Source organism: Oryza brachyantha, chromosome 9 (assembly GCF_000231095.2).
Source record: "Oryza brachyantha chromosome 9, ObraRS2, whole genome shotgun sequence".
In the NCBI taxonomy this organism is placed as follows: Eukaryota; Viridiplantae; Streptophyta; class Magnoliopsida; order Poales; family Poaceae; genus Oryza; species Oryza brachyantha.
Genome location: NC_023171.2, coordinates 2268731 through 2281949, shown reverse-complemented (window position 1 = coordinate 2281949; position 13219 = coordinate 2268731). Strand labels below are relative to the sequence as shown.

At 47.1% G+C, this 13219-nt stretch overlaps 1 protein-coding gene across 1 annotated transcript; it reads right to left on the bottom strand.

The window, feature by feature from the left end:
• Nucleotides 1-282: 282 nt before the first annotated feature.
• Nucleotides 283-4155, bottom strand: LOC102700827 (N-acetyl-D-glucosamine kinase-like). The gene is made up of 7 exons (XM_006660977.3): nucleotides 3865-4155; nucleotides 2981-3128; nucleotides 2606-2797; nucleotides 2058-2186; nucleotides 1554-1723; nucleotides 1036-1166; nucleotides 283-728 (listed from the first exon to the last, which is right to left on the bottom strand). Exons 1-7 carry the CDS (start codon nucleotides 4061-4063, stop codon nucleotides 651-653), a joined length of 1047 nt encoding a protein of 348 aa, XP_006661040.3. The 5' UTR covers nucleotides 4064-4155; the 3' UTR covers nucleotides 283-650.
• Nucleotides 4156-13219: the final 9064 nt, after the last annotated feature.

Below are 13219 nucleotides of genomic sequence, written 5' to 3'. Positions count from 1 at the left end.
TAAAAGCGAAATAGCATATTTACAAACGAAAAATAATTTATGAATAAAACTTCTATATATGTGTTCTTATCAATCTAAAAACCAAGGTTAAAAAAATAAACTAGGATAAAAAACCACCAAAATCAACTTTAAATTTAAGGTTGAAAAAATTCAAAATTTGGCTTATAAACATAAGCAAAAGCGAAAAGGTGATGGTGATAGTTGCAAACTTGCAGATATTTGTAACATATTCGTGTAATCTTATTCTGCCAACAAAATCATATCATATCAAATAAATGCAGAGACGATTGGATCAGTTGGGCACTTCGGCATTTCGATCAAACAGAGACCAAGTTAACCGAAAAGGTAAAAAAATACACATTTTAACATGGCCTATTCATACATGTTTCTCTTGGAACTCTAATAGCATTCGTACAAGTCACCAAGAGTTAGAACCAAATGTCGTGAATAATTCTTTGAACACGCTAATTAACTACATCAGAAATGTATGTTCCCCGCTTACACACTGCACAGAAAACACATCCATCCATTCTTCACGCAGCAGCCACCCTGGTGCTGATGAATGAGCCTGTCTCACCATTCCAATCTTATTCATCCTTTGGTTGTTTAGTTCTGTAATTTACAGTTGAAATAATTTGATATGCTAGAAATCAACTTCCGTTTTCCAGTTTCAGTCCTTTACGATGATAGCTCCATGCAAGTAATGCTGCACCAATTGCTGGTTCCACCTGCAAAAATGTGATAAAATAACCTTTTATCTTTGTCATGCCCAAAAATTGTTCATACTTCAACCCTGGAGACAGAAATATACGCAGAACTAAATTTGACAACATTAACTACGTAGACTAATGTAGCATGAGCATCCATCATCTACACGCATTGAACAAAAAATACTTGTAAAGAAAAAATTGTATTCCCTTGAAATTTGAAAAAGGTACAGCACCACAAAATGTTTAATCTCTTTGACCTTTGGAATCTCTAGAAAATTACACTGCTAGGAAAATAAAGTTGACGACAGGACAGAGTAGTACTAACCTCAGGTCGAATAGGATGGACACCTGGGAAGACTTCGGAAATACATCTTACAACCTCACCACTAATGTTCCATTTTTTGTTGCCTTCGAGGACACCTCCAACCAAAACAAGTGGAAATTGGTCATTTCCATCTGCAAAGAGTAACAAGGAAGCAACAATGTTTTACTCAATTCTTCAAAGAGTTAACAACTTATAACAATATAAATATCTGATATCATTGCCCTAAATAATCTCTAAAGGTGTGTGCTTTTGTGTCAAATTGATTCCATGCTGGTATCAAGTTGGGCTTGGCCCAAAACCTGAATTCAAAGTGCAATAACTTATGCTGTGCACCACCTGAAAATGGAACTACAGTTTTGAAGAATATCTTGGACCAAAGCTGGAAATTCCTGGTTGCAGTAACATAAAAAATTTCTACTTGCTTTGGTATTATATGATGCAATCTCTCCATTCATTTCATGAATAACATCAAGAATTTTGTTTGGTAGAATAAAACACAAGCTGTGCTGAATTACTACCTTCACCACACAATGTGAGGCGACGAACAACAGCAACAACACTATCAGCTAACTCTTGCACTGAATCACGCAATATTTTGTTTGCTACTTCATCACCATCTTCAGCAGAAGATACCACAACAGGAACAAGTGCTGCAATACGGGCCCAAGATGGATCTGCATACGTCCACCTGCGTCACAGACAAGGATGATAAACTAAAATACTCCAAATATCCATAGTTTGCAAGCTAAAATATGAAACAATCTCAGTTTCTTTTTTTTTTTAATCAACACTGAGATACCATTTTGGTCTTACATACTATAGTATCGCCTTCATAGGTTAAAATATGGAGGCGTTGGATGCGATGAGCTTTAACGCATAACAAAAACACGTTTCAGAATGGGCAAAAGATCTCAAAAAGGATGTTTGACAATAGTGATAATTTCTATGGTAAAAATTTAATAGCAAGATACAACTAAAATATAATCTGTTGGGCAAAAGGATATATATGTGACACAACTTACCCAATCAATTCATCTGGTGAAGAAAGCTCAAGTTTCCTAAGGATCTGTCTTGTAAGATTAGTATGTGGTCCACGTCCATCATATGCTTTTACGACTGCTGTCAGGGCCTGTGCAGCAATGCCATATCCACTGCATTAATGTACACGTGTCACCTATATTTTCCTTTGTCACAAGTAAAAGCCATTGAAAATATATCAATTTGGAAAATTTTGTAATTTTCCTAAGGATTTAGACGTATTCATGGTCAATTTGTGTAACCTATATTTTCCTGTCACTCTATTGAAATGCTAACAGTTTTAAATGCTCATTCACCCTTAATTAAGGATGTCATGTTCGATTCTGGTAGTGGATCTTCACACCAAGTGAAAATTCATTATCCCTTGGAAATAAATAACATATTTTCTGATTCTCATGATATAGGTCAGAAGCCTTTTCTGGGAGAGCACAATGCAAAGAAAATCCCAAAACAGAAACGATATGTCAACTTCAAATAACACATTTATAATTGGAATTTCTAGCATTCTTCTGTTATAAATGCTGTAACTCACCTACCCCAGTCGCCCAAAACAGGCCCAGCACCAGCAGCTCTTGCTACTTTTCCATCTTCCGTGACCCCATAAGCTATGCTTCCTGTACCCGCTATCAATACACAACCATGAAGCTTTCCCATTGTACCACTAGCCAGGGCAGCCACCGCATCGTTTTCCACATAAAACTTGACATGGCCAGGGAAGATATCTCTGGAGAACAGAAAGGATCACTTAGCACTTAGCAGCAAGTGAGAAACTTGACTCATGCATTGCTTGCTAGAATCAGATTGTGTCCTATTTAATTAGATGCCATGATTTACACAATTTATTGATGCTATTTAAAGTGGGCAGAGGATGTATTTATGGGAAGAACATATATGCAGAGAACAATACCTAATCCAGTCCAGCATCCTCTGCTGATCAGATGGATGGTTAACTCCAGATACAGCTAAACAAACTGCGCGGACGGCTGAATGATCTGTGTTGGCCATCATGAGGGCTTGTCCCATGACCTGTTCTAGAGTTTCCAGTGCAGCACTTTCTGAAATAAGATAAAGGACAAAGTGATCAGTTAACTTGAGAAAAACTCTTGCCATACTCAATTCTATCTATAATTATTTATAACACCTAGACAATTAAAAATATGAGTTAATACTTGGAAACATTCCCAACATCCAATTACACAGTGAGAAAACATGTATGGTTTGAGTGTGCACTATCCTTCGGAATCAATTATAAAGTTCAAAATAACAATGGTGTCAACATGATGTTTAAGTAATGTTGTGATTTTTAGTTTTATACTGATCAACATCCACATAAAATTTATCGGACTGCTCTATCAACAATAAAGTTTAGCAACCGAAATGTCCATTTCTCATAAGTATCTGGACCAGATGATTCTAGGCACGAATCCACTCAATCTATAATAAACAGATGGACTTTTTTTTTTGGTTTCAAAATTGTCAATAAATTTCACATTAGAAATTTTTCGGAGATACTCAAGCTTATAATTGTGCAAACAATTAATCTTCTTATCTGAAACCCTCGCCCAATTGACAAGATCCATCACTTGTTGCAGTTCTTAAGACGGGGGAAACACTATTTCATCACAAAATTCACCAGAATCACACAACAACAGCAGCGTTCACGGCCACGGGCACTGCAAATCGCCAGAATCTGACCCCAGATACCGATCGCCAAACCCCAAGATCCAACTAATAGATACGGAACGCACCGGGAGGCGCCACGAGACTGGGCCAAGCTCGCAGGGCCGTTACCTCCGACGGAGTTGCGGTTGGAGCAGCCGGCGACGGCGCGGGACAAGACGGGGACGGCGGCGGGCGACTCCGGCGGCGGCATTGCGACCGGCAGGCAGACGCAGACGGTGTTAGTGGTGCCCCCGTCGACGCCCAGGATGACGCCGCCCTCCCCGGCGGCGGCCGCCGCCGGCGAGTCGCCGTTCTCGTAGCCGCCCATCCCCTCCGTGTGGGGTCGCGCGAGTCAAAACTCAAAGATGAGATATTTCTCTCGTATTGTGGAGTGTGTTGTTGTGTATTCTCCGCTCTCTTTCTCTCCCTCCTAACAGGCTTCTAACTACCATCTAATCCACGATTAGCAGGTCAATTCTCTCATAAAAAAATTATAAGACTACGTCCCAATAGAATAAAGAGCACATCGAGTTTATTTTCATATGACTCGATCATTTAAAAAAAAACTAAAATCACTTGCAAACTCACTAGAAATGCATTTGACTAGCATTGGGAGAGAGTATTAGACCAAGTTTTATAATAAAGTTAGGTGTCATGTCTAATTTTATCCATATATATAATTTATTAACTCAAAGATAGACAGGTAGAACCCATCACATCTATCCCTCTAATACACTATTTTCAATCATTGATTAGTCAACCTATTATTTCACTTTATTTCTTCTTTAGAGATTTTGTGGAGGCTACCATGAGGGGTGACTCATTGCTTGTATCCTCTCTTCTCTTCCCTTCTCCACCTCACCATTTAATTTTATATGGCATCTTAGGGTTTGGAACAAGAGTCTCATAGTACTTGCTTCTAAGAGCATCTTCAAGAGAATAATTAAATGACTCTCTATACCAAATTCTAGCAATTATACTAAAAATTGATCTTCAATAGTGGATATGGAGTATTGGAGTTTCTAATAGACAGTGAATATAGAGTATTGGAGTTTCTAAAATTTAGATAGTGGTAACTAGCCATTAGAATTTTGTAATAGTCCACTCTCCAGAACCATAAGAGTACCGCGTAGCCCAGCCCAACCGACGGGCGGGCCCGCTTGCACATACTACCCCGCTTACACACTTGACCTGTATGCACAACCGTGAGAGTCGGCTTTGATACTATGGGATACCTATACCGGGGGTATCCGGAGACTATACAAATACGTATGGTCAATGGGGTACCGAATAGAAAAGAGAACATATCTGTACGGTATCGGCTAGGGGTCTGGTACGTACCGGATTGTATGTCGTGTACTTTGGACCCGAGCTATAACCGAATTGGGATAGATCTTAGTCTTACTAGATTAGGAATCTATCATATCCTTAGCCCTTCCCCCACTATATAAGGGGTACGGGGCGTGTCAATCCCAGAAATTCCTCTCACAAATTTCTGAACTTAATTGTGTATTAAATCCCTGTCCAGGACCAGCCAGGGTACACAAAAAGACAATGTTGATTACATAACCATCGTTCTTAGGAACAACTGAAAATTACACTTATTCTAGCGGAAATGCAGCGGAAAGAAAAACAAAGGGGTAGACTAGCTCCAGCGGGTACGGCTCCAGTCCACAGGCAACGCTTCGACGGCGAAACAGCTCACTCCTGAGAGGCACCTCCATCGGACTCAACTTCTAACTCTGGGGTGGGAAAGTTAAGCAAGGCTGAGTACAAACCACCGTACTCAACAAGTAACACAGACAAGGGGGAAAAATAAATGATGCATAGGGATTAACAAGGACAGGCTAAGGTTAGTTGCAACATGTCACGCCCAGAAATTCCTCACACGAATTTCTGAACTTAATTGTGTATTAAATCCCTGTCCAGGACCAGCCAGGGTACACAAAAAGACAATGTTGATTACATAACCATCGTTCTTAGAAACAACTGAAAATTACACTTATTCTAGCGGAAATGCAGCGGAAAAAAAAAAGGTAGACTAGCTCCAGCGGGTACGGCTCCAGTCCACAGGCAACACTTCGACGGCGGAACAGCTCACTCCTGAGAGGCACCTCCATCGGACTCGACTTCTAGCTCTGGGGTGGGAAAGTTAAGCAAGGCTGAGTACAAACCACCGTACTCAACAAGTAACACGGACAAGGGGAAGATAAATGATGCGTAGGGATTAACAAGGACAAGCTAGGGTTAGTTGCGATAAAGCAGTAGTTAAACCAAATAACAGAGCTTAAAAGAACAAAGGTGATTAAGTACAGTAAAACATAAATAAACAGCAGTTGTAAAGTACCACAACACTGTCCAACGTTACACCACGTTGCAGTAGTCCCGAGTGATAACCAGTTTACTCAAGTTATTAGAGGTTCACTAATCACAGTGAAGCTGGGAGTTCGCCCGTAACCGTGGGCACGGCTATTCGAATAGTTTATACTCTGATCAGAGGTGTACTACTGTACCCACAAGACACGACTCCACTACACTTGAACGTGCGCCGACATACCACCATGGTATACCGGAAAGGAGACCGTGATAGGACCCGTTACACAACCCTCCCTATTTAATCGTACCACACTTCAGGTTTCACCCCCTCCTTTACACCAAGTCGGGCAGTCCCCTCTTGTGCCTTGGTAGATCCGGAAGCAGGAGAAGCTTTCGTTACACCACGATTGCCCGTCCATACTCCATCACGCCTACCCTTGCCTGGGTACGTCAAATAGTTCGAAGTCATGCTTCAAATCCCACCTTACCCACTTCGGCATGTGGTTAGCACTTATTTACTTCCAGGGTTTCCCGTGAACCGGTCCTTAATCGCCATGGGTGCGACTCTCAAAACCATGCACCCACAGCCCACCATTATCAATATTTTAGTTGACATTAACCCGAACTGGGTAGTGAGTCATTATCTCAGCTATTCAGAACTACGCATGATTAAATGTGATCTCATGAGCTATTTGTTCTAAGCATGGCTAAGCATTAACCTAGGCCTAACTCTAATCAAGTTACCCCTGGTCCAGCAATGAATAAGGTTGGGTAAACAACGGCATAATAACAAGGTTTACCCGAAAATAACATAAAGTAAATATTTTACTTAAAACAATGCATATTTGAAATAATAAAGCGGGGAATTTGCAATAATGGGTTCAATATGATCAAGGATGAGTGTCACTTGCCTTGCTCTGGCCCTTGGGGAACTTCGGCGACGATCTCGAAGTAAACCGGCTCTTCGGCGGGGTCCGAATCTAAGCGACAAAGCACAAAAATAAATAAAACAGGCACAAACTCTATTGAAACAGTAAAAGAAACTATTTTTAATGGATTCTTGACAATTTTATGAATTTAATGAAATTTGAATGGACCTAAACGGAGACTAGATGAATTACTTATGAATTTTAGAAGTTTTCTGGGTTTTTTAGCTAAACAGAAAAGTCCTAAATCAATTATTGCGCAATTAATGGGGCTGCTGACGTCAGCGAGGAGAGAGGAAGCTGACGGCTGACAGGTGGGGACCACCTGTCGGTGAGAGGGAGGGGGAGGAAGAGATTGACACGCGGGCCCGGGGAGGAGAGAGAGGAGGCGGGCGCGGGGAACGACTGACGGGTAGGGCCCACTCGTCAGTGAGAGGGGAACAGAGAGGAGGGGAGCAGAGCGCGCGGCTCGGGCGGACGGTGGCGACCGGCGAAAGCGGCGGGCGACGCGGCGGCGGCAGCGCACGGCGACGGCGACGGCGACGGCGCGACGACGACGACCGGCGTCCGGCGACGGCGCGACGGCGACAACGGCGGAGGCGGCGATGCACGGGCGCACCCGGCAGAACAGCGACGACGGCGACTGGCGAGCAGCGACGGCGTGGCACGCGCGGCCACAAATGACGGCAGCTAGACGTCAGCGACGCGAAGGCGACGACGACCGTGGCGGCCGGTGGGAGGAGCGAGCTTCGCACACGTCCGGCGACGGCGCGCGACTCGGCGGCGGTCGGTCGGAAAGGGGGAGAGAGAGGGGAGGAGGTTGCGGGTGCTCACCGGCGGCGGCGAGAGCGCGGGCGGGTCGGCGAGGTCGAGGCAGAGGTGGCGACGCGGGTGGGAGCGGGAGATCGGCAACGGCGGCGGAGATCGACGGGTGGCGGCGACGGGCGAGACGCGGCGGCGGTGATTGGAGGAGCCGCGGCGGGCGAGACGCGTCCACCGGCGATGACGAGAGTCCGGGAAAGGTCGGCGACGCGAAGGCGGAGACGATGACGCGGCTAGGCGGCGACGAGCGGCGACTGGTGGCAAGATTGCGCGGCGGCGGCGAGAGGCGGCAGCGCGGCGGCAACACGAGCGACGGCGGAAAGTGGGCGACGGCGCACGACGGCTCGGGATTTATAGGGTGGCGGCACCGGCTAGGGCGGACGGAGGTTGGAGACCGAGTCGGGGACGACGCGGCCTCGGCGGCGGCGGTTGCGGCGGCGGCGCGGAGTCGGACTCGGCCGGCGCGGCGCGGGCGCGGGCGCGGGCTGGCGCGGAGCGGCGAAACGGTCACTGACAGGTGGGCCCCACCTGTCAGTGGCGCGAGAGAGGAGGGAGCGGCGATGGACTTCGCGACGCGGGCGAGCGGGCGAGCTGGGCCGGAGCCGCGGCCCAGGCGGGGCGCGCGCGACGGGGGAGGGCGGCCGGTCGGCTGGGCCGGCCGAGGGAAAAGCGGTGGGCCGGCTCGGCTGGGCCGGCCTGGGAAGAAAAAGAAAAAGAAAAAGAAAAGGAAAAAGAAAGAGGGACTTCGGCCCAATTTGAGAAGGAAGGGAAAAAGAAAGGAAAAAGGAGGGAAAAAGGAAAACCCCACTTTTGCCGAGTTTTAAATTAATTTGTTTGGCCAAATTTTATACTTCTGCAATTTAAATTTAAGTCTTGTTAGTCGATTTGCGAGCCTCGATTTAATTGAATTAATTCCTTTTAGAGGGATTTTTCCTGAGTTAATTAAGCCAATTGTTGCTTACGAATTTCTTTTTACGATTTAGGCTTAGGACGAAACTCCAGGTGTGACAGGGCGCCCCCTTGAGGGCAACAGAGATTCATCTACGCAATTCAATTGCCAAGCAGGATTAAGGTATTATCTCGCCACGTCGAGAGCCTGAACCTGAGTAAATCGCTTTCTTCTTCATCATTAATCATCGAATTCCGAGCTCGGTAGCCACCCTATAAGTTAATTGTCGACTCCAATCGTTGACAGTTGCCGCGCCAGTTAGGTTGTGTGCTATCTTTCTTTTTCGTTCTAAAGCTCTTTTCAGCGAAGTTCGATGGACTTCAACTCGGACATCATGAAGAGGAAGTTCCTGCCGGGCTCAACCTTCAAGTTCGGCGGCATCAGGCTTTAGATCGACCAGTTTGGCGCATTGTCGTACACCGACTCAAGCTCCTCCGACTCTGACGAAGAAGTTTGCCGGTTCGAGCCTAACAAGGATGCATCGGGTCAGACTCAGATTCAATCTGGGTCACACGACACGGAGATGCTCTCTCCTAGCTCGGTTCGACAGGCAAGTCAGGGCGCGACATCGATGGAAGTCGAAACCAATCTCGAGGCGGCACCGACTCCTTTGGTCGACGCTTCCGAGACTCGGAGCAGCAACAGAAGCTTTGTGCCGCCCCGAGAGGTCTTTGCCGCCAGCAAGCCGGTGTCGCCTTCTTCTGCAGCCAGGCGGCAAGAGGAAGAGAAGGAACGCCAGGAGCGGGAGGAAAGGGAACGACAAGCGACACACTCTCAGGCCGCGCTACGAATCCAATCTCGCAAGATGCAGCGCAGTCTGCTCCAGACCCAAGTCGACGGACATAACGTCTTCAAGACGCCCCGGCAGAACATCTGTGCGGCTGTCGATCTACTCGGCGACATCATCCAGCAGCTCCCATAGCCGGATCTACCTGTGGTAGAAACCATAAACAAGGTCAAGGCCATGGTGACTACTGCTGCGATTCAGCACTCCCTCCAGTGCACGACAGGTACCCCAGCTGCTTGTTCGAAGGCTCAGTCGTCCAGATCTCCCGGGTCTCGAGCGAACGTCTCCCGGTAACCGACTGGGTCCCGGCCGCATAGCGAAAGCAGAGCACGCCGGCACTCTCCTGACTCGGCGCGGAAGAGAGACTCCGTCGAAAGGCAACGCCGCATCGACGACGAGATTCACCGACTGGATCGGCAACGCCAAGAGCTCAGGGCTGAGAAGTGGCGCCTTAATCAAGAGGACTCCGCCGACCTTCGCTGCAAGCTTGAACACCAACGCCACACCCGCCGGGAGGACCGCCACCGTGACCGGGACCACCGAAGTCATAGCTAGAGGTCTAGGCATCGGTCGCCCGAGAGCTCTGACACTGACATGATAGATGGCGTCCCGGCCTTCACAAAGAACTTAAGTTAGTTGACTTGGCCGATTGGTTTCAAGCCCACTGGCATTAAGAAGTACAATGGCTCCACCGATCCAAAGGCATGGCTCACGGTATACTCCATGGCCATCTGGGCCGCAGGAGGCGACACCAAAGCCATGGCCAACTATCTGCCAGTTGCCCTGGATGATTCGGTCGGACATTGGTTGTCGGGGCTCCCCAAACGGTCCATTGACTCATGGGCAGAGCTCCGTGAACGATTCATCGCCAATTTCCAGGGCACATACGAAAGGCCAAGGACGAAGTACGATCTGTACCAAGTCCAGCAAAGAAAGGGCGAATCTCTGTGGGCCTATATCAAACGGTTCTCAGAGGTATGCAATTCCATCCTAGACATAGAAGATGACGTGGTCATCGCCGCATTCCGAAAAGGGGTACGCGATGAGCCATTCATCGCCAAATTTACCAGGAAAGAGCCGACTACTGTTAAAGATCTCTTCGACATGGCTAATTCCTATTCAGTGGCCGCTGACACGGTGTCCGCTTCACGGGGAGACAAGCACGATGAGAAAGGGTAGTTGTCTGGCAAAGGAAAGAAGAAGGAGCACAAGAAGGACTTGGACTCACGGAAACACAGCCCGAGGAGCTGGTCACCGTCGCAGATCGACAGCCGATTCAGCGCTCCAAGATGTCTGATTATGACAAAGTCATGAACAGCAAGTGCCCCTACCACCTGAAGTCCTCCCACTTGGCCAAAGATTACTTTGTCATGCATCACTACGTAGAGCAGTTAGCCAAAGACCAGTCGGGACCGCCGGGCCAAGCAAGATGAAGCCCGCTGACAAGAAAGACGCCGACTTCTAGGATCTGCAAGCCGAGCTAAACCACATATTTGGTGGCCCGCTAGCATACGAGTCCAAACGGAAGCAAAAGCTCGCATCAAGGGAGACAAACACCACTGCGGTGGACGTCCCCCAGTACCTACGTTGGTTGGAAGTTTCGATCACATTCGACCGCTCGGATCATCCTGACCGAGTGGCTCACCCAGGGTGGTACCCACTAGTGCTAGCCCTAGTCGTCGAAAGCGTCAAGTTGAAGCACGTGCTCATCGACGGTGGAAGTGCTCTCAACATCCTCTTCGCCAAGACGCTCGATGACATGAATGTCACGCCCAGAAATTCCTCACACGAATTTCTGAACTTAATTGTATATTAAATCCCTGTTCAGGACCAGCCAGGGTACACAAAAAGACAATGTCGATTACATAACCATCGTTCTTAGAAACAACTGAAAATTACACTTATTCTAATGAAAATGCAGCGGAAAGAAAAGTAGACTAGCTCCAGCGGGTACGGCTCCAGTCCACAAGCAAAGCTTCGACGGCAGACCAGCTCACTCCTGAGAGTCACCTCCATCGGACTCAACTACTAGCTCTGGAGGGGGAAAAAGGGGCAAGGCTGAGTACAAACCACCGTACTCAACAAGTAACACGGAAAAGGGGGCAATAAATGATGCATAGGGATTATCAAGGACAGGCTAGGGTTAGTTGCGATAAAGCAGCAGTTAAACAAATAACAGAGATTAAAATGAATAAAGGTAATTGAATACATTAAAGGATAAGTAAATAACAGTTGTAAAATACCACAACACTGTCCAACGTTACACCACGTTGCAATAGGCCCAACCACTACTCAATGTTACACCACGTTGCAGTAGTCCCGGGTGAAAACCAGTTTACTCAAGTTATTAAAGGTTCACAAATCATAGTGAAGCTGGGAGTTCGCCCGTAATCGTGGGCACGGCTATTCGAATAGATTATACTCTGATCAAAGGTGTACTGCTGTACCCACAAGACACGACTCCACTACACTTGAACGTGCGCCGACATACCACCATGGTATAATGGAAAGGAGACCGTGATAGGACCCGTCACATAACCCTCCCTATTTAATCGCACCGCACTTCAGGTTTCACCCCCTCCTTTACACCAAGTCGGGCAGTCCCCTCTTGTGCCTTGGTAGATCCGGAAGCAGCAGAGACTTTCGTTACACCACGATTGCCCGTCCATACTCCATCACGCCTACCCTTGCCTTGGTACGTCAAATAGTTCGAAGCCATGCTTCAAATCCCACCTTACCCATTTCGGCATGTGGTTAGCACTTAATTACTTCCAGGGTTTCCCGTGAACCGGTCCTTAATTGCCATGGGTGCGACTCTCAAAACCATGCACCCACAGCCCACCATTATCAATATTTTAGTTGACATTAACCCGAACCGGGTGATGAATCATTATTACAGCTATTCAGAACTAAGCATGATTAAATGTGATCCCATGAGCTACTTGTTCTAAGCACGGCTAAGCATTAACCTAGGCCACTCTAATCAAGTTACCCCTGGTCCAGCATGAATAAAGTTGGATAATCAACGGCATAATAATAAGGTTTACCCGAAAAATAAATACAGTAAATACTTTAATTAAAACAATGCATATTTGAATAAACAAAGCAGGGAATTTGCAATAATGGGTTCAATATGATCAAAGATGAGTGCCACTTGCCTTGCTCTGGCCCCTGGGGAACTTCGGCGACGATCTCGAAGTAAACCGGCTCTTCGGCGAGGTCCAAATCTAAGTGGCAAAGCACAAAAATAAATAAAACAGGCACAAACTCTACTGAAACAGCAAAAGAAAGTATTTTTAATGGATTCTTGACAATTTTATGAATTTAATGAAATTTGAATGGACCTAAACGGAGACTAGATGAATTACTTATGAATTTTAGAAGTTTTCTGGGTTTTTAAACTACACAGAAAAGTCCTAAATCAATTATTGCGCAATTAATGGGGCTGCGGACGTCAGTGACGAGAGAGGAGGCGGCGCTGACGGGTGGGGGGCCACCTGTCAGTGGGGAAGAGGGGAGAGGAGAGGCTGACGGCTGGGCCCCACGGGAGGAGAGAGGGAAACAGAGAGGGGAAAGGAGAGCGCGGCCGGCGGTGGGTGCTTTGGGCGGCGCTAGCGGACGGCGGCGGTGCCACGACGACGGCGACGCGGCGACGACCGCGCACGAATCGGCGGCGCAAGGGCG